Below are 19399 nucleotides of genomic sequence, written 5' to 3'. Positions count from 1 at the left end.
AACTAGTGCGGTATATTGAGATTGCATCCTGATTGTATTATTCGGAGGAGACAATGCTAACGTTAGGCATGTCCGCAAACAAACTAATAGCACGTTTGGATACATGTTACAAAAGCCAAAAGCACTTTGGATTTTCACGTTAACACAGAAGCTACCTTTGGAGCTTCTTGAAATCATGATAGGAGGACACGTAAACATGTGTTTGGTTGCTCAAACGTGAAACCAAACAGGGACTAAATGGATTTTATTTTGATCTACTGTCATGTTTTCTTTCCACTTTGATGTAATCAAGCGTCCATACATTATTATATATAGAATGAGCCTGACTAAAAGAAACAAGAACTTCATCCCACTAAGTAGGATTTATTATATGGATCAAGTGATATAACAACACCATCAATTGTAAAAGACATTGACCTGATGGTAGTGTTAAAAACTATACACTGAATGATCAAAAATGAACTCAAACAAAAAACTCCATTGACTTTGAGGACATGGTTGAGATTGATTCACCTAAGAGAGGACATTAAAATTCCCCACTGGTGAAAAACACTATCAGGTGTGGTGACTTCAAAAAACAAAAGCAGCAGCACAGCTAGCATGGCTACTCTTCCATTCCAAGTTTCAGCACTTTTTGTCAAACCCCATTGCCACACTATCACCGGCGATGGCAACTCCCTGTGTTGTGAATCATATGCTGCCAATAACTCCTCTACACTGCCGAGTGGAACCAAAGACTGTCAAAGAATCCATACTTTCAATTAGACCATCACAAGATGCCAGATTCCAGAGATTAAAAAGATAAGTGAACAGAATTATATCTAATGGGAAAGAATACCTGTCGTGCTTTGACGTTTGAAACTGCCATGGCACCAACATATGGGAGACTTTCAATCACAGCATCTGCCAAATCAGAGATGAAGGAAGGTTCGCATCCTAGAGCAGGAACACGGCCCCATTTTTCTATACCAGATTCTAGAGCCAATTCTTTGTATTCAACATCAATTTCTTCTAGAGTTTCAATATGTTCACTGACAAAGCTGCGAGAGAATAAAAACCGCACAGGTTAACAAAACAAAATGCTAGTCGTTTACTCTTTGTGAATGTCTGAGAAAAGGGTGAGAAAGATAAAGAAATAAATCGTAACAGGAGTAATATATTTACCTAATTGGAACAGCCAACAGACTTTTCACTCCCTTTTTTCCAAGTTCAACTATCGTCACATCTGTATATGGTTTTAACCATTCCACAGGTCCAACTCTACTCTGCAAGAAGAATTACTATACTCATTTACTAGAAAACTTCATGATTTATTAAGAAATTATTACCTAATGAATATCTTCAGCAAGGACAATATACTAGAAGGTAGTAAGGTTGATACATATTCTAAAGAGAAAAAAGTTATAGAAATCAAAACACTAACAGCAGAATCAAATAACTGAAAAAGAAAAAAGGTACCTGATAGGCAAGGGTGTAAGCATTTGTTATCTTTCTTCTCTCAAGTTCTTCCATGATCAAATCCACACATTCTTCCATTTCTGCTTTGTAAGGATCACCGGCCTCTTCTACATAAGCAAGAGGCACCCCATGCGCACTAAAGAATATCATGACCTGCACAAATTAGTTCGACTTGATGCATACGCAGTGACAAAGAAAAAATTGAAACTCAATTTCAGAAATACTTCTCAGCATTGCCAAATAAAAATGACCAAGAGGAATAACCAAAATCGTTTACTGAACAATATCAACAAAAACTTTTTTTTGGCCCAAAACAGCGCTTCATAATCATAGTTTCCTATGAAGTCGTTGAAGCTACAAAAGAATAAAAGTAGTCTACCTCCTTAGGGGAATCAAAACTCTTCAGCTCTTTTTCGATTAAATTTGACATGGCCTTTATGTATCCTTCACGCTGATACCATGAAGGTAATACCGTGTGCTCCATGTTGACTAGATACTCATCCTCTCTAAAGAACCAATTCATAACATAACATGAAGTTAGATAGTTTATATATTTGAAGAATAATCAATGTGGTAACAGTAATCACCGGAATATGCTCTCCAGTAGACGTAAGCTCGAGCCACTGGTTGATATTGAAAATTGTGGATAAAGTGGGAGAACAACCAGCTTCGTTATTCCATCGTTTTTAATCTACCCAATATGTTTCAAAAGGAAACTAAATTATAATCACGTTTGAGCAATTAGATCCGATTAGTATTCTTAATTTCTTTGATTCATTTTAAAATATTTTCCGACCTTTCTCTTATATTACACAGCATACAGTGACATTTTTTAATTCATATTGTAGATTTAAAACAATAACAGGGAAGAGAATCCCCGATGGCATAATCTATACCAAATTCATCCGAGTATTTACATAGTGAACTAAGAATGAGATCATCAAGTACCTGTTCAATAGCTTCCTCAGTGAATGGATGCCAGTAACGCATACCAACATACACTTCAGCGGGGACATTCTTCGCAGAAAGAGATTTCTTCAAATCTTCAGCCTGTGCATCAGTTATACGTCGAAGTGGAGAACCGCCGCCGATTGAAGCATAGCCTTCTCTGCTCTTTGGGGCCCTTAGAACAGACACAAACTGGGCCAATGGCTTTTGAAGAAAACTAAATATTCTTGGCAATCGTATAATATCCTGTAAGATTTTAATTAAAACACAACTTATATATCAAACAACAAAAATGCAAGTCTTAGGTTAATGTAGGGTGTGTAAAAGGTAGAGTATTACAGGGTCAGCAAAAAGGTTAAATAAAAAAGGTTGCACATCTTCTAGAGTCTCTGGACCTCCAAGATTTAGCAACAACACTCCAATCTTGTCATCACTATTAAGAGTTGTATCAGAAACATCTTGAGGTGTTCGAGTTACTAAAGCTTCCACCGAGAACACATGTTTGTTGAGTGATTGGCTTGAAGCCAAGGGTTGTGGTTCAGATCGGCGTGGAGAAAAACCCGAAGTTAAGTAAGTTTTCACAGGATTAGGGTTAACATAAGCATGTGGCAACAACCTGTGAAAGTAAAATTGAAATAAGCTTTGATTCTAAGGAGATTTCGTAAGGGAAAGCTAGCATGAAAGTTGCAATGTAAAGACTTACAGAGGGCGCTTGAAATTAGGAGAAGCATGAGTGAGTGTGTAGGAGGAAGAAGTGGAAGGTGATGACGTGGCGTGAGTTGGATTTGGAAAGTTCATAGTTTAATAATTGATAAATCAGCAGAAGCAGCGGCACCAATGTATGTTTGAGGCCTTGTTTGGCATAAAAATGGGAAAGTGAGAAGTGAATTTGGGAGAAAGGTGATGATAAGTTTTCTTAACTCAAGTGCGAATAGTATGGAGGAGAATGAGAGTTAGCACGTGTCTGGCGTGTGCTATGAGCTGTTGTTCTTCTTTTTACCTATGGTTTTGGATAGACATGGCAATGAAACCCAAACCCGCGGGTACCCACCCGAACCTTGGCAGTTTTGGACTAGCATAGGACCTTGGCAGTGGAGTGGAGAGTTACAAGGTGGTACTGTGTTAGATAAATAAATGTTTGGACTAGCATATAAATGTTTTTAACTATGTTAGATATTTAGTTACAAGGTGGTACTGCTATACATTAGGCCTAATTTAAGTTCTCATAAACTTTAGTTAATTAGTCTTGATTTATTACCCTATGATATGCAAGTTTGCTTCTATTCTATGAACCATAACAAACTTTAGTTAATTAGTCTTGATTTATTACCCTATGGTACTGACAAACTTTCTCAATCTATTCAAGGTGACATGGTTATTTTCTCTGCTATTAACTTAAAATATGATTGTTACGATTAGAATTCTACTACCATCATCATTTTATTAAGTAACGGTTTACATTTATGGTCTAATATCTTAAACTGCTAATGTTGTAACCTTTTTGTTTTACACATTTATTATTAATTATGTGATTAATTCTATCTTTACCAATTACCATCAAATTAAGCGAATGAGAGATATTTAATTATGTGAACTAATTCTATCTTTAATTTTTGCCTACAGGACAAATCTTTAATCATTTAGCTTATCAGGGATATTGAAGCTGTACTCAACAGCTCTGGTCAGAGATCAAATTTATTGTTAATTCTATTATTCATAAATTTTATTTTCTGCTGCTACCACTTCTATGATTCATAAATTTAGTTTAAAAAGATTTACTTTTGTAAGCCGACTATGATAATTAGTGTATAGTTTTAATTTGTATGACAGGTTAGTAACTGAGATATTTATTTTTGTTATATCTAAAAAAATATCTGTTACTATTTCATACAAATACTCTTGAATAAAAAAATATTCATACTTAAACTATTAAGATTTTAAATTTTTTTACACAAATTTTAATTTTATTTATTAGTTTAATACATTAAGGTAAGGTTTATAATAACCTACCAATATGATTAATAATTTTATTAGCAATCCATTTACGAATTAACTACAACTTAAGTTTTAAAAGTTTTATTGTAACAAAATTAAAATTGTTATCTTATATTAACAAATCAAATAAAAGAACAAATATAAAATTTTAAATCTAATTGAATCAAAATATAAAAATGTTCAAAAAATATCATTAAAAGATTGTCAAATGCGACCACCATACATTCCTGATTATTATGTATTTAATTCAATAAATATATTTATATCTTTTATTTTTTATTTCCAACTCACATTTTCTTTTTTTTATATGGTTATTTAATATAGTTTAATTTTTATGATTATTCTTCATTTATAATTAAATCATTCATTTTAAATTTACATATTTTTAAATACAATATTAAATAAATTTACATGTTATTAGGATGTATTTTACGGGTCACTATCAACATAATACATATTTTAAATTAATTCTTTGTATAATTCTTCAATAATTATGTAATTCATTTCAAATTTATATGTATTTAAATAATAATATACTATCAATCGCATGATAGTATAATGTATTTTTTTTATAATTTTAACAACATTAAATATGTATTTATCTTACGGGCCACTAACAAAACAATATATAATTTAGTTTAATCAATTATTATTTTAATTTAAGAGATAAAATATTTATTTTTAAATATTTATTTTTTCTCCATCTCACAATTATATTTTTTTTCTATGTGTATAATTATTTAATATAATTAAATCTATATGATTACTGTTTATTTTAACTAAAGTAAATCATTTCAAATTTTACATTTATATTTTATACTATTTATGTGTTAGGACATTAAGACGCATTCATGTATTATCTTATTAACAAATATTTTATTGTTATTTTTTATTTCATAATTATTATTTATTTGAAGATTTTAAATTCCTACATTTTTTAATAGTTATTTACCCAATATCATAATTCTATTACCCGTGCGGGAGCACGGGTCTCTTACTAGTTTGGCATAAAAATGGGAAAGTGAGAAGTGAATTTGGGAGAAAGGTGATGATAAGTTTTCTTAACTCAAGTGCGAATAGTATGGAGGAGAATGAGAGTTAGCACGTGTCTGGCGTGTGCTATGAGCTGTTGTTCTTCTTTTTACCTATGGTTTTGGATAGACATGGCAATGAAACCCAAACCCGCGGGTACCCACCCGAACCCGCCTCGAAGTTGACAGGGAAAATCCACTTTGACCGGGTTTGGATTCGGGTTTGGGTTTTCCTCGATTATAAAATATAGGGACGGGTCGAACCCACCCCGTTTATATCATCATGTACATTATTATTTATATTTCATAATTTATACGAATAAATATGTGGTTGATGTTTTGATAATTTGATTTGTATTTATTATTTTAAATATTTAAAATGTATGTATGAAATTTTTTGAGATTGTTTTATTTTGTTATTTGTAATGTAATTTATTTTTGAAAAAGTAAATATTTTTATTAAAAAAATTAATTTTACGAAATAGATGGTAGCGGGGCGGGGATACCTAAACCCAATCCAAACCCGTTTGGGACGGGTTTGGGCTTTAATTCTCCATCTCTGTTTAAGTTTGGGGCGGAGAACAGAGATTGATTAAGATTTCGGATTTGGGTTTGGGGAACGTAAAAACCATCCCTGACCTGCCCCGTTGCCATGTCTATTTTTGGATTCAGGAAACGTTAGCCGTTGGGTAGGTGGTGCTACTCTCTCCTTTAATCAATCATCCATTGCAAATTAAATTATCTCAAAAATACTGTTTCAGCTTTTAAAAAATTAATTTTTTATTTATATTTTTTAAAATAAGTTTTTTAAAATCATTTTTTAAAATATTATAAATATTTTAATATTTGTTTTTTTTTAAAATAAAACACTAATTTTGATATCCTATAATATAAATATAAAGACCAAAACTTAGTCAAAATCGTAATTTTTTTAAAAAAATTGTATTTCAAAAATGATTTTTATGAAAATCTATTTGAAATAGTTTTAAAATTAAATGATTTTTTGAAATTTTGATATCCAAATTTTTTCTCATAAATAGATGAAATATTTAAAATCACATTTTAAGAATAACTATTCAAACTAAATTTTTATAAAAAATTTCTTTGTAAAATTTTTTTACACAAAATTATATATATACTATAAAAATCATTTTTTAGAAAAACTAAAACAAACGGGTCCTTATTATAGAAAAAAAAACATATTTTTGTGTATTTAATTTAAAATAAATATATACATAATTTTAATATTTGTAGATATGTTATTTTATGAAAGAAAAGAAGTTGAAATTGAAGTCAATAAGTTTGAAATAAACTCTCACTTGTTACAAATTGTCTCTAAGGTTAATAATGAATTGATTCTAGTGGTAAGAGTTTATGTGTTTTAAGTAAACAATTAGGATTTTGATCTTTAGTAGGGTGTTTAGAAAAAATATTAGATGGGAGAGGAGAACACATCTTATATGCCTTATAAACTCTCCAACAAAGATTAATTAGTGTTGTGTGGTTAAAATTCGGTATCTTTTAAGTAAATGGCTAAGATTTTGATCTTTAACACTAGTGTAAAGAAAAAAATTCCTATGGGAAAGAAGAATTCACCTAATGTGTCTTACAAGTTCTTCAATAATGATTAATTACACTGGATACCTAATATAACATAGTGATCAGGTCGAACCTTAAGATTTGAACACTACTAATCTTTAATTTCTTGGTTAGGGAGTGCACCTACAAACAATTTGAAGACCAAACCAATAGAGGTTATGAGCGTGAAGCTTATGGTTTAAAATAGTGCGTACCATAGTCTCAATTATCATTTAGACATTATTTATAGTAGTGTTTAGAGTTTAGAGGCCTTAAAACTGTATCAGGGACAACTCTCTCCAGGGTCATATATTAGAAGATCGTGTAAGCTCTTTAATTTGATGGTCTACATGGAAATGACCTAAAGATGCGTCTAGTGAATCTAATAATAATCTATCATAATTTGACCTAGATCTAGGAACCATTCAAATTTAGAAGGATCAAATCATGAATCAGCGAACATTGTATCCTTGCTAAACAACGTATATAATTATTACGCTTTTATGTTTCATTTACAACCTAAGACCATAAAAGAAGCTACGAATGACGAAGGCATACTCCTTGCTATGTAAAAAAATCTCAACCAGTTTAAATGAATGACATATGAAACTTAGTCATGCATTCTAAAAACCATTCGATTGTAGGAACAAGTCAGATGAGAGTGGAATCATTGCACGAAATAAGGTGCACCTAGTGGAAAAAAGATACAATCAAAAGAAAGGTATTGACTACAAGGAGGCATATGCTCTTCTAGCTCGCCTCAAGGTGGTTTATCCCCTTTTAGCATTCATTTGTTTAAAAGATTTTTAAGCTTTGCCAAATGTACGTAAAGTCTACATTATTTAACAACTTTATAAATGAATAGGTCTATGTGTCTCAGCCTCCAAGCTTCGAGGACCAAGAGCATCCTGACTATGTTTTCAAACTAAAAAAGCTTCTCTATAAACTCAAACAAGCTCCTCTATATTGGTATGAGAGACCAAGAAAATTCTTGATAGAGAATGGGTTTACTTGAGGAAAAGTAAATACCACTCTGTTTAATAAACAAAAAGGAAAACACTTATTGTTAGTTCAAATATGTTGATGATATTATATTTGGGCCTATTGATGAATCTCATTGTAGCAACTTTTTTACGTTGATGTAGAGTGAGTTTGAGATGTGCTTGATTGGCAAATTCACATACTTCTTGGCTTTCTAGACTAAGCAAATAAAGAAAGGGACATTTATAAGCTAGACAGACTACAATAAGGAACTTTTCAAGAATTATACAAGACTACAAATCCATCTCAACACCAATGGCCTCAAATTGAATGATAGAAAAAGATGAATCACACATTGAAGTTGAGGTAATAAAGTATCCATGTATGATTGGATCTTTGTTATATTCGTGCTCTAGGAAATCCCACCTTATGGTCCGTTTGGTTGGGAATAAATGGAGGGGAGGGGAGGGGAGGGGAAGGGATATTTATAAAAATATGTGTTTGTTTTATTTTTTATAAAGGGAGGGGAGGGGAGCAAAATCCCTCGTAGACTCACTTTTTGCTCCCCTCCAAATTGGAGGGATTTGGAGGGGAGGGATTTGGAGGGGAGGGAAGATTTAGCAATCATAATTTATTATTTTTACTATTTTAACCTCAATCATTTTTTTAATTTCAAAATTGTCTTTATTGAATTATTAAAGACTAAATTTTTTCTCCGTATTATTTCACGTTTATTTTTTTCTATTGTGCGGTTGCTATTTTTTCCTTTTTATTTGTTAAGTTCCCTTTTTAATATATTTTTTTATAATAATAACATACTTATACTTATATCGGTTCTTATATATGATAGTAATAAGGCTTTTTTTATTATACTATTAATAATAATAATAACAATATATGCAAATATAATATATTTATGTTATAAATAAATTTTTTAACTCTAATACTATTTATTTAATTTTTTAATATTCTAATCTTATTTTATTTATTTTTAATTATAGAATTTGTTTTATTGAGTTAGATGAATCATAAGATCAGATAATGGTTTGATTTGCGTTGAAGATATATAGTTCAACTAATGTGTGTTGTTGTTTACGGTTATATTAGTGTTTATGAATGAACAAGTTTTTATTTGGTGAAATTTACTCAATACTATTGTTATTTAGAATTATTTTTACTAAGCACAATTAATAATATTTATAAGGATAAAAAGGTAAATTGATTTTAAAATCTCTCCCCTCCCCTTGTGAACCAAACATATTTGTTGTTAAAAATCCATCCCCTCCCTTCCCCTTCTTTGAACCAAACATATATTTAGTTAAATTCTCTCCCCTTCATTCTCCTTCCCTCGATTAAATTCCCTCCCCTCCCCTCCGTTGAACCAAACGAACCCTTAAACATAAAACATATCTGGAAATATCTAAATGGTAAACATGGTTTGTGGTTTCCTAAGGGTATGATGGTAATTTAACAGAGTATTCTAACTCTAATTTTTTAGGCGAAAATCATATAAGAAGAGCACAAGTGGCAACTTCCACTTATTAGGTAACTGTTTGGTCTTGTGGTATAATATAAAGCAACATAGTATTGCCTAGTCTATGCCATGGGTTAAATATATAGTCGTCATTATTTATTGTGTGCAAATTTGTAGTGTTATATTTGCAAATAACCTTGTTTAGGGTGATAACTTGGGACCTCCTTAGGAAAAGGCGACGACACGGGGCCGGTTGAAGGGAGGTATCGCCTCGACCTTAAGTTTTCCTCGTCCAGGTAATGGAGAAACGTGTGATAAGACGTGTCCTAGGCAAAGAGAAATTTAGAGTCGTTACTGACTCACGCTTCCCTTGGAAATAGGAATTCAACTGTCAACTATTTGACTGTTCGGACGGTGACCCTGTCCGAGACAACCCTAGGTCCTAGAGACCCTTATAAATACCTCATTCCTCAAGGAGAAAGGAGGATCTCAGACCATACACTTTTACTACTACTCAAAGAGCAATTCTTTCCTAGTAGCCTTAACACCCGCAATCTAACCACCCGCCTGCAACCCAGCAACACTGAAACAACCAATAAGGTCTTTCATCTCACGTGAGTTGGTCCCTTAGACAGCCCCAAAAACCTCTGTACGGGGCTACTCGCCTCCGTGAGCTAGCTCTCTCATGTAATATACATACTAGGGCCTCTGAGTCTCTTCGCCTTTGTCGGGGTAACACATACCTATACTTTTTAGACAATACAACATTCTTTAGTTAAAATATTGATTGCTTAATTTTGATTTAAAACTGATCAAATAGGCATCGATTAAGTGAGATAACATTAGTTCTCTAGAACTTACTAAAAAATCTTCCCAAGACACTCGACTAACTATATTGATATTAGACAATATATTTTAGAGACCACGTTGAAAAAGGGGGTGTTATATTAGAGTATGTCGGCACAAAAAAGAGACGGTTAGCTGACATTTTAACAAACCAATTATAATCTAACCCTTTTTAAAAGATGTAGAGAAATTTTGGTATTTTAGATAATATTTGTTTTGAGTAGACAAACCCTAATCATTATAACTATATTTTTTAGTTAACCACAGTATTTTGCAGCTCTGACATTTTAGCTTACTATTTAAGGACATTGTGTTAGTAAGAAATTCAATTATCAGTATATATGTTGTTATTATATTTGGATTGACTTATTTTTTTTTATAGGAAACATATTAAGTAGATTGTCTTGAATGTTTTTGAGACATTCTACCTCAATATTCCTCTGGCGCGCTTTTTGAAAAGATTTGTTATGGCTCGATTGATTATAGATTTATTTCAGAAAGATCTATTTTGCTCAAGATTTAATTGAATTTGCTTTAATTAAAATATTTATTTTGCTAAAGATTGAATTTGATCTGATTTTATACTTACCCTATTGATCTCTTTGGTTGAATCATTGTCTCTATATAAAAAGATCATTCACCTTTGGTCAATACTTTTTAGAGAAAATAATAATGTTGTTTTAAGGTTTATCAATTTGATTTTTATTGTATTTTTCTTGTGTAAAAATCTATTATTGTTATTCTATTCTACTTGGGAGAAATAGAGTTTTGGGTTTGTACTCTTGAAGTTTGTCATGTTTAAAACATCGATTCTTAAATATTTGAGTAAAAGTAAGGGAATCTTAGATTTAGAGGAAATTTGAGTTGAAATTCATGGATAGTATTATAAATTGAACTTTTTCATAATCATTTAATTCATTTAGTAATTAATCGTTAAGCTATTCTATCAATATTTTTAGATAAATAGAATATAAACTAATAAAACAAATATTCTCCCATAGAATTCGCTAATCAGAAGAAATCATTGTGATTTGATTCCCAAAACACAATCCACTTTTCTCTATTACTCAAGTCACTGTTACCTCTTGATACGTGAAAATACTTAGCATATGTTATGTGCAGTGCAGAATATTTGATAACCAAGAAATGCATTCTACACATTCATCACATTGAATTCAACGTAGTATAATCATTCAAGATTGTGCAAATTAAGATGAAACCTTCTTCTCACAAGTGTTTCTCTTCCCAATTTTTGGCTCTCTTCTTCACACTTGCATTAGCTACACTAGTTCTTGTTTCTTGTTGGACTCATTCTCCATATTTCTCATCATTTCTTGCTTCAACACAAGAAGATGAAGTTCCATCATCGACTGCATTTTCATTACAAACCTTTGCTTCATATGGTTCTCATGTAAGCACAATAAACTTTTTCATTTATAAATTCTTTTACCTTCAACAATTATACAACACTCTCATTTTCTTGATGGTGGGTTCTTTATTCTTTAGGATGATGAAAAGCTTGACATAAACTTTAAGCATAAAGGTACAAACAAAGAGAACCTTAGAGATCATAAACACAGCAACTTGGAAAGAATTGAATCAAAATTGGCCAAAGCAAGATATTCCATCAAACAAGCTAGCAAAATTCAAAATTTGACATCAATTCACCAAGATCAAGAATATGTTCCTCATGGCCCGATTTACAGAAACGCCAACGCTTTTCATAGGTACGCATTTTTTCAGTCCACTATAATTGGTTGACAGTATACGCTGAACTCGTCGATATACAATTTGTTACAGGAGTTACCGAGAGATGGAAAAGGTGTTCAAGATTTTCGTGTACGAGGAAGGAGAGCCACCGATGTTTCACCATGGTCTAAGCAAAGACATATACTCATCCGAAGGAATATTCATAAACGAAATGGAAAAGGGAAGATACTACAGAACATATGATCCAAATGAAGCTTTTGTGTATTTTCTACCTTTCAGTGTGGTTATGATGATTGAGTATCTCTACGTGCGAGGCACCTATGATCGAACTCCGTTTGGTCTGTGTGTAAAAGACTATATACAGATTATATCTCATAAATATCCATTCTGGAACCAATCTCAAGGCCATGATCATTTCATGCTTTCTTGCCATGATTGGGGACCAAGTGTAACCGCTTTCGTTGATAACTTGTTCAACAAGTCAATAAGGGTGCTCTGCAATGCTAATACATCAGAAGGATTCAAACCAGAAAAAGATGTACCATTCCCTGAAATGAATCTCAGGACAGGACATCTCACAAATCTAGTAGTACAGGGGTACTCTCCATCTCATAGGACAATCCTTGCTTTCTTTGCAGGTCATTTGCATGGTAACATAAGATACTTGCTACTCAATACATGGAAAAACAAAGACGAAGATGTTCAAGTTTTCGATGAACTTCCTGACGAAGAATCTTATCAAACTAAGCTTAGAAGCAGCAGGTTTTGTTTGTGTCCAAGTGGTTATGAGGTGGCTAGTCCGAGAATTGTGGAAGCTATATTTGCAGAATGTGTGCCTGTGTTGATTTCTAATAGCTATGTTCTGCCTTTTAGTGATGTTTTGAATTGGAAATCATTTTCGGTTCAAATAGATGTGAAGGAAATTCCTAATATTAAGAAGATACTCATGGGAATTTCGCAGAGAAGGTACTTGATGATGCAGAGGAGAGTAAAACAAGTGCAAAGGCATTTTGTTCCTAATGAGCCACCAAAAAGGTTCGATATTTTTCATATGACTATTCATTCTATTTGGCTTAGAAGGTTGAACATCCGTATTCATGATGACGACAAGTGATGTTAAATCTTCAAGACATTGACACGATACTGACACTTGTGATTACGTTCGATATATTCATTTTCTAAGTAGTTTTTCTCATTGTGAAACAAATAATACAAAAGCGCGATCACACATATATATAGAAAACTGATATGGAATCTAGCATGTAATCAGAAAATTACTGTTCTCAAACATGGCGATTCAGAATGTAATGAGACTAACATTGTTCTCATAGTTGGTGTCCATCATGATACACATACAAAATCACTAGAGTCGTAATAATAATATACACAAATAGGTGACTTCTAGTTTACACAACAGATGAAATAAAGGTGTCTTCTAAAAAAAATTATTTCAGCAAACATGCAAGGATTTGAGTCTTAACTGATATGGAATTCTCCACTTGCATGAACCTCTTTGACCCTCTTATCGTACTCGTCTTCTTCAACCTCCTCTTCCTCCAATTCCGCTTCCAAATCTTCTGCTTCTTCATCCTCTTCACCTTCCCAGCCAAAACCTTTGATAGGCCTAGATATTGGAGGCGGGTTTCTTGCCTCTCCCACGATTTTCATCACATCGTCCACACTTTGTAGGTGGAAGCTTGGATTTTCCCTCTGGTAGTACATAGCTTGAGCTGATTCTGTTAGCTCCCTTGGAAGATTCTTTAAAAACCATGGGTGGCTCTTGATATCCCTAATATTAATTCTCTGCAAACAATAAAGAATATGGTCTAGGAGTTAGATTTTCATAAACAAGCCTTGATGTTCCAAATAATGTCGTTACTTATATTTTCAAGAGCTTTTTCTCTGACAAAAAACACATTTAAAAAATGTAGTAGAATCGCTGGATTTTAAACAAACTATTGTTCTGAAATGTGCAATCTTTTTCATTCTGTGATGTGTGATCGAATACAAAATGTTGTCAAATACCGGTGCTACAGCGCTATAGCCTATCGGAATTTGAACAACCGTTATTTATTGCAATTGACAAAAATTGTCCAGTGTTCGACACTAATGTCACCCCGACACATGTGGAGTAGTACCCATAGTAGAAAATGGACCAGGGGGGTTGGGCATGCAGAAAGAAGACGTGTGGACTCTGTAGTAAGAATAGTAGATCAGATGGAGAGTAATCAAACAACTAAGGTAGTGGAAGACCTAGATAAACCATAAGAGAAACTATTAAAAAAGATCTTAAGGCTAACGAGTTGGATAGAAACATGGTTTTTGATAACATTATGCCGTAGTTTGATCCATGTAGTAGCTAACCCTACTTAGTGGGATAAAGCTTGGGTGGTGTTGCTGGCTTGCCCGTGATGGTTTCAGTGCTTCATAGTTATCTATCCACAGAAGAGGAATTGACCAGATCGTTCGCCAGGGTTGACATGAAATCATATTATATATAGTATACATGCATATTTATACAACTAACATGGAAGAGTCATGGCATTCTTGATCTGGAATGCAAGAAGAAAGTCTAATCGCTTTGCAAATAAGAGCGAAAAAAGTCTAGATGATTAAACAACATAACATACCCTCAATGGATTTGCAACAAATATCCGAGAGATAAGGTGTCTACAATCTTGAGATATGTGAACATAATCAGGAATTCTGTATTGAATGGCCATTATACGCTGTAGAATAGGACAAGAAACAAGGATAAGAATGATAAGAAAAGAACGTAAGAAACATTATGAAAATCAGCAAGTATTTAAAGGAAGGAACCACACCTGAATTGTTTTCCTAAAATTTTTAGGGTCATCCTGGTCCTCAAACGGATATGCTCCGACCAGCATCACATAAAGAGTCACCCCACATGACCATACATCAGCCATCTAAAACAATGTTCAGAACCGAAAAACAACATAGAGTCATCAATACTATTGCCAACATATAAATAAATCTAATGAGCCAATCACATGTGTGAGGCAAATATATTACCTTTCCATCATACTCCCTCCTAGAAAGAACCTCTGGTGCTATATAAGCTGGTGTTCCAACCGTTGATTTGGGACGTGAATGGAGCAAAGATGACTGCATAGCAAGGAAGAAACACTCTAACAACTACAAGTCTATAACGGTAACACAAATACTATTATTTAGAACTTTTAAAGCTTGATGATACTAATTCCAATACCTTGGAATAACCGAAGTCACAAATTTTTAAGCGAGGTGCAGGACTTCCATCTAAAAGGGTATTCTCTAGCTTCAGATCTCTGTGACATATTTGCTGTAAAAAGAAGATTAAAAGCATAAGTTCTCACAACAAGTACCCAAAAGTTCAATAATTTACCTCAAACTTGAGCATGAATCTACCATGGTATGACAGAAATGGACACCTGAGATCAGCTGCTGAAAGAAATACCTGGCCTGAACAATCAAAAGCAAGGAAGTTAAATAATGGACAAACCGAAAAATTGTCAAAAGAAACATGTAAAGCAATTAATTAACCTCATCTTCACTGAACCTTCCAGCATTACATATCCTCTCAAAAAGCTCTCCTCCAGCTGCATACTCCATAACTATTGCTAAATGCGTTGGAGTCAAAATCACCTGCAAAATCAAAACCAAAACCAAAATCATAATCCTATTGAAACATGATCTCATAATTCACCATGTGGTTCATGATCTCATAATAAGTGAATCCCTACCTCCTTGAATCGAATTATATTTGGATGCCGAAGAGACCTGTGATTCATGATCTCTCTAGCCACGTTCTCATCAATCTGAAATTCAAAACAAAGAAAAATCTCAGAATACCATAAAAAAAAAATAATTTAAAAATTAAAAAAAAAAAAAAATTTCATTAATTAATCAAAAACAAGACAGTAACTAAATTGAATCCTATGATCAATTCTGCTTGAAGAGCTAAATTATGAGTTCTAAAGTAAAATCACTAAATTATTAAAGGGTTATGATAAATCAAAACAAAAATTGAAAGGAAAGCAAAATTAATAATAAATCATCAAATTAAAAAAAAAAAAGAAAAAAAAAAGACATGAACCTTGGAACCGCGCTCGATGTATTTCATGGCGACAAGTTCCTTTGTAACTTTGTTTCTCATAAGCCTGGCAACCCCAAAATTACCAGAACCCAAATCCTTAACCGCCTCGTACTTATCCATAATTAAAAAAAAAACAGCCAAAAACTGAGAAACCTAAGAAATTGAAAATAATGGAATCGAATTGAATCAGAAAACCATGATATTGGATTATGCAATTGGATGAAAAGGGTATTGAAAGAAGGTCGCTTTAACAGAAACAGGGGATTGTTTCGCAATTTGAGGAAGGTAGAAAGACAGGGAAAAGGGGAGGAAGGAGAGAGTGGGGACAGGAAAAAGCGTTGTTTGGATCGGAAGAAAACAAGTGGAGAGAAAAAAAGAGAGGTATGGTTATTGTGATGATGATGATGGGAATGAATGGAATGAATAATGGAATGGTTATATTTGTCGGCTACGTGTGTTTTTTATGGTTCAGAGGTTGTTTTTGAACACTGTGTTTGTGTTTGTGTGTGTGGATTATTGAAGTGGCAGTGTTCGTTGTTATTGGATTTTGAGGAATTATTTATTTATTTATTGACACGGGATTATTGAGGATTATGTGGAAATAATCTCATTAAAGATTGGTGCTAACAATAATGGAAATAATTTATCTAGCCACATTACACCATTATTTTTTAGATTAGTTTCTAAGTGATCTTGTGATTGTGAACCAGTTCCATAACAATGCAAGTTAAGAAATCAATGATAAAATATTATCGTAAAATTTACGTCAATCTTATCTCTATAATCATAAAACCTTTTTTAAAATTAGACCTAGAAAAAAAACCCTTTTAAAAATAATTCTTTTAGCCTAAGATCATTTATTCAATTTTACGGATATTAAGAATTTTTTTTTAAAAAAAGTACAACCTTTAAAATTATATAAATATAAATTTATTGTCGATATATTCTAGTTCAATTGAAAAATTGATATTATTAAGTTCAACAAAAATGTTATTCTTACACCAATTCTTACACCTACACCGTATGTACGGACGACACTGTTCATGTACGGACGATACTGTTCATGTACGGACGAATACTATTCATGTACGGACATTTATTTTTAATACATGGACGTGCATTAACCAACTTCATTACTGCATTAACCAAATTTTTACACTGCATTAACCAAGTTTGATGACAGTTAAAATTATTTTTAATACCTGGATGTTGCATTAACCAACTTTGTTACTACATTAACCAAGTTTGGTGACTGCTAAAAATTATTTTTAATACCTGGATGTCGCATTAACCAACTTCATTACTGCATTAACCAAGTTTTTACACTGCATTAACCAAATACGGTGAACAGTGTTTGGTGTAAGTATTTGGTGTAATAAATGGTGTAAGAATAGCATTGCTCTAAGTTCAATGCACTACTAAAATTTAAATTCTGATACTCACCTATAGGGATGGGAATAGGCCAGACCGGTCTACAGGGGCCTACGGCCCAGCCTACATAGGCCTAGGCCAGGCCAAGCGTATTTAATAAAGAGACCAGACTTAGGCTTTTTTAAAAGCCTATTTTATTAAATAGGCCAGGCTTAGGCTTTTAAAAAAGCCTATGAAGCCTTATAGGCCGGCCTATATTTTCATATATATTAGAGATATGTTAAATAAATTGATTCATGTATGCATATATATTATAAAAAAACTGAATAGCCTACCCTATATATATATATATATATATATATATATATATATATATATATATATATATATATATATATATATATATATATATATATATATATATATATAAAACAAATGCTTCACTTATATATGTATATATAGGCCGACCTACAAGACTTCTTAAGTTATATAGATTAATTGAAAACTTTAATGAAATACAGGCTTTTTAAATAGGCTTTCAGGCCAGGCCAGGCTTTTAAAAAGGCCAGGCCAGGCCAAAAAACAGAGCCTATGATAGGCCTTAGGCCAGGCTTAGGCCTTTAAAGTTTATCGTAGGCCAGGCCCAGGCCTTCTAAAGCCTAGCCTAGCCTAGCCTATTTCCACCTCTACTCACCTATGAATTTAATAATTATTTGATTTAGGTTACTATTTAATTCTTGGGTTTAGAATTTACTTAATTCAATTGTCAAAAAGTGATACTATTAGATTGGATGCATTATTAAAAAGTGTTTAAATTTAATGATTATTGAATTTAAAATTTAGAGAAAAAAATATCCACCGACAATATAAAATAATTTTACACTATTAATTAATTACTATATATCATCCTGATATTTTTAAGTTAATTGTATGATATAGTTAATTGATGAATTCTCATTAAACTATCTTTAACCTTTAAAATTTAATATTTAAAATTTAAAATTTAATATTTAAAATTTAATATTTAAAATTTAATATTTAAAATTTAATATTTAAAATTTAAAATTTAGAGTGAGTTCAATTAGCAGATATCGATATTATTAAGTTGAAAGTATTAGCATTTTATTTACATACCAGAAAAATATATACTTTCCCTAGCCTTTAGTGATGGGTAAATAAGTAAAATCAATATATATTTCAGGCAAAATTATTACTTTAATAAATTAACTAATTCTCACTGTTTTTGTTATAGAACAAATAGAGAAATAAATTAATTATAAAACTAATTTTATTTGATATCTATTATTAATTTTTTTTCGTGAATATCAAAGGAAATTATATTATTCATTTATTTTATAAATGAATAATTTAGAAAAATTAAATATTTTTAAAAAATTATTTAGAAAAATTATTATATTAAAAATTAAATATTTTTAAAAATATATATGAATGTTCATAAGATTTTTTCTAAAATTAAATATTATTTTCTTATTATGATAAATTTATTGTTTGCATATAATAGTTATCTTATATTTATTTAACTTATATAATATATATAATAAAATTACTTATTTATTTATGATTTTGTGAACGAAAAAATGAAATATATTATATAGTAGTGTTGAAAAAAAATTAATGGTTATCTAAATTTAATTAATTACTTTTTTTTTTAGTATTACTGTTAAGTGTATATCAAAAACATAAAATAATAATATAATTTTTTATCACCTGTTTATTAAATACATAGTAAAATAGTCTCTTCAATAAAGATTAATTTTTAAAAATAGTCTCTCTTCTTAGTAAAATAGTCTCTTCCAACAAATATTAACCATTTGATTTGATAAATGGTCTTGATGAAGTCACATGTAAACATAAACAATAAATATTCATCAATACCATTTATCAAAT

General features: G+C 31.6%; 2 protein-coding genes and 1 pseudogene across 2 annotated transcripts; 1 reads left to right on the top strand and 2 right to left on the bottom strand.

The window, feature by feature from the left end:
- Positions 1-217: 217 nt before the first annotated feature.
- Positions 218-3396, bottom strand: LOC131655489 (ferrochelatase-2, chloroplastic-like; annotated as a pseudogene).
- An 8128-nt stretch (positions 3397-11524) lies between these two features.
- LOC131657913 (probable glycosyltransferase At3g07620) lies at positions 11525-13274 on the top strand. Its single transcript, XM_058927262.1, has 3 exons — positions 11525-11722; positions 11818-12038; positions 12112-13274. The coding sequence occupies exons 1-3, from the start codon at positions 11525-11527 to the stop codon at positions 13133-13135; spliced, it is 1443 nt and encodes a 480-aa protein (XP_058783245.1). The 3' UTR covers positions 13136-13274.
- On the bottom strand, positions 13256-16642 carry LOC131661065 (serine/threonine-protein kinase SRK2A-like). The gene is made up of 9 exons (XM_058930470.1): positions 16121-16642; positions 15768-15842; positions 15568-15669; positions 15433-15486; positions 15254-15346; positions 15058-15150; positions 14847-14951; positions 14652-14750; positions 13256-13824 (listed from the first exon to the last, which is right to left on the bottom strand). Exons 1-9 carry the CDS (start codon positions 16238-16240, stop codon positions 13498-13500), a joined length of 1068 nt encoding a protein of 355 aa, XP_058786453.1. The 5' UTR covers positions 16241-16642; the 3' UTR covers positions 13256-13497.
- Between the last annotated feature and the right edge of the window lie 2757 nt (positions 16643-19399).

Source organism: Vicia villosa, linkage group LG3 (assembly GCF_029867415.1).
Source record: "Vicia villosa cultivar HV-30 ecotype Madison, WI linkage group LG3, Vvil1.0, whole genome shotgun sequence".
Lineage (NCBI taxonomy): Eukaryota > Viridiplantae > Streptophyta > Magnoliopsida > Fabales > Fabaceae > Vicia > Vicia villosa.
This window is presented reverse-complemented; position numbering and strand designations above follow the sequence as displayed.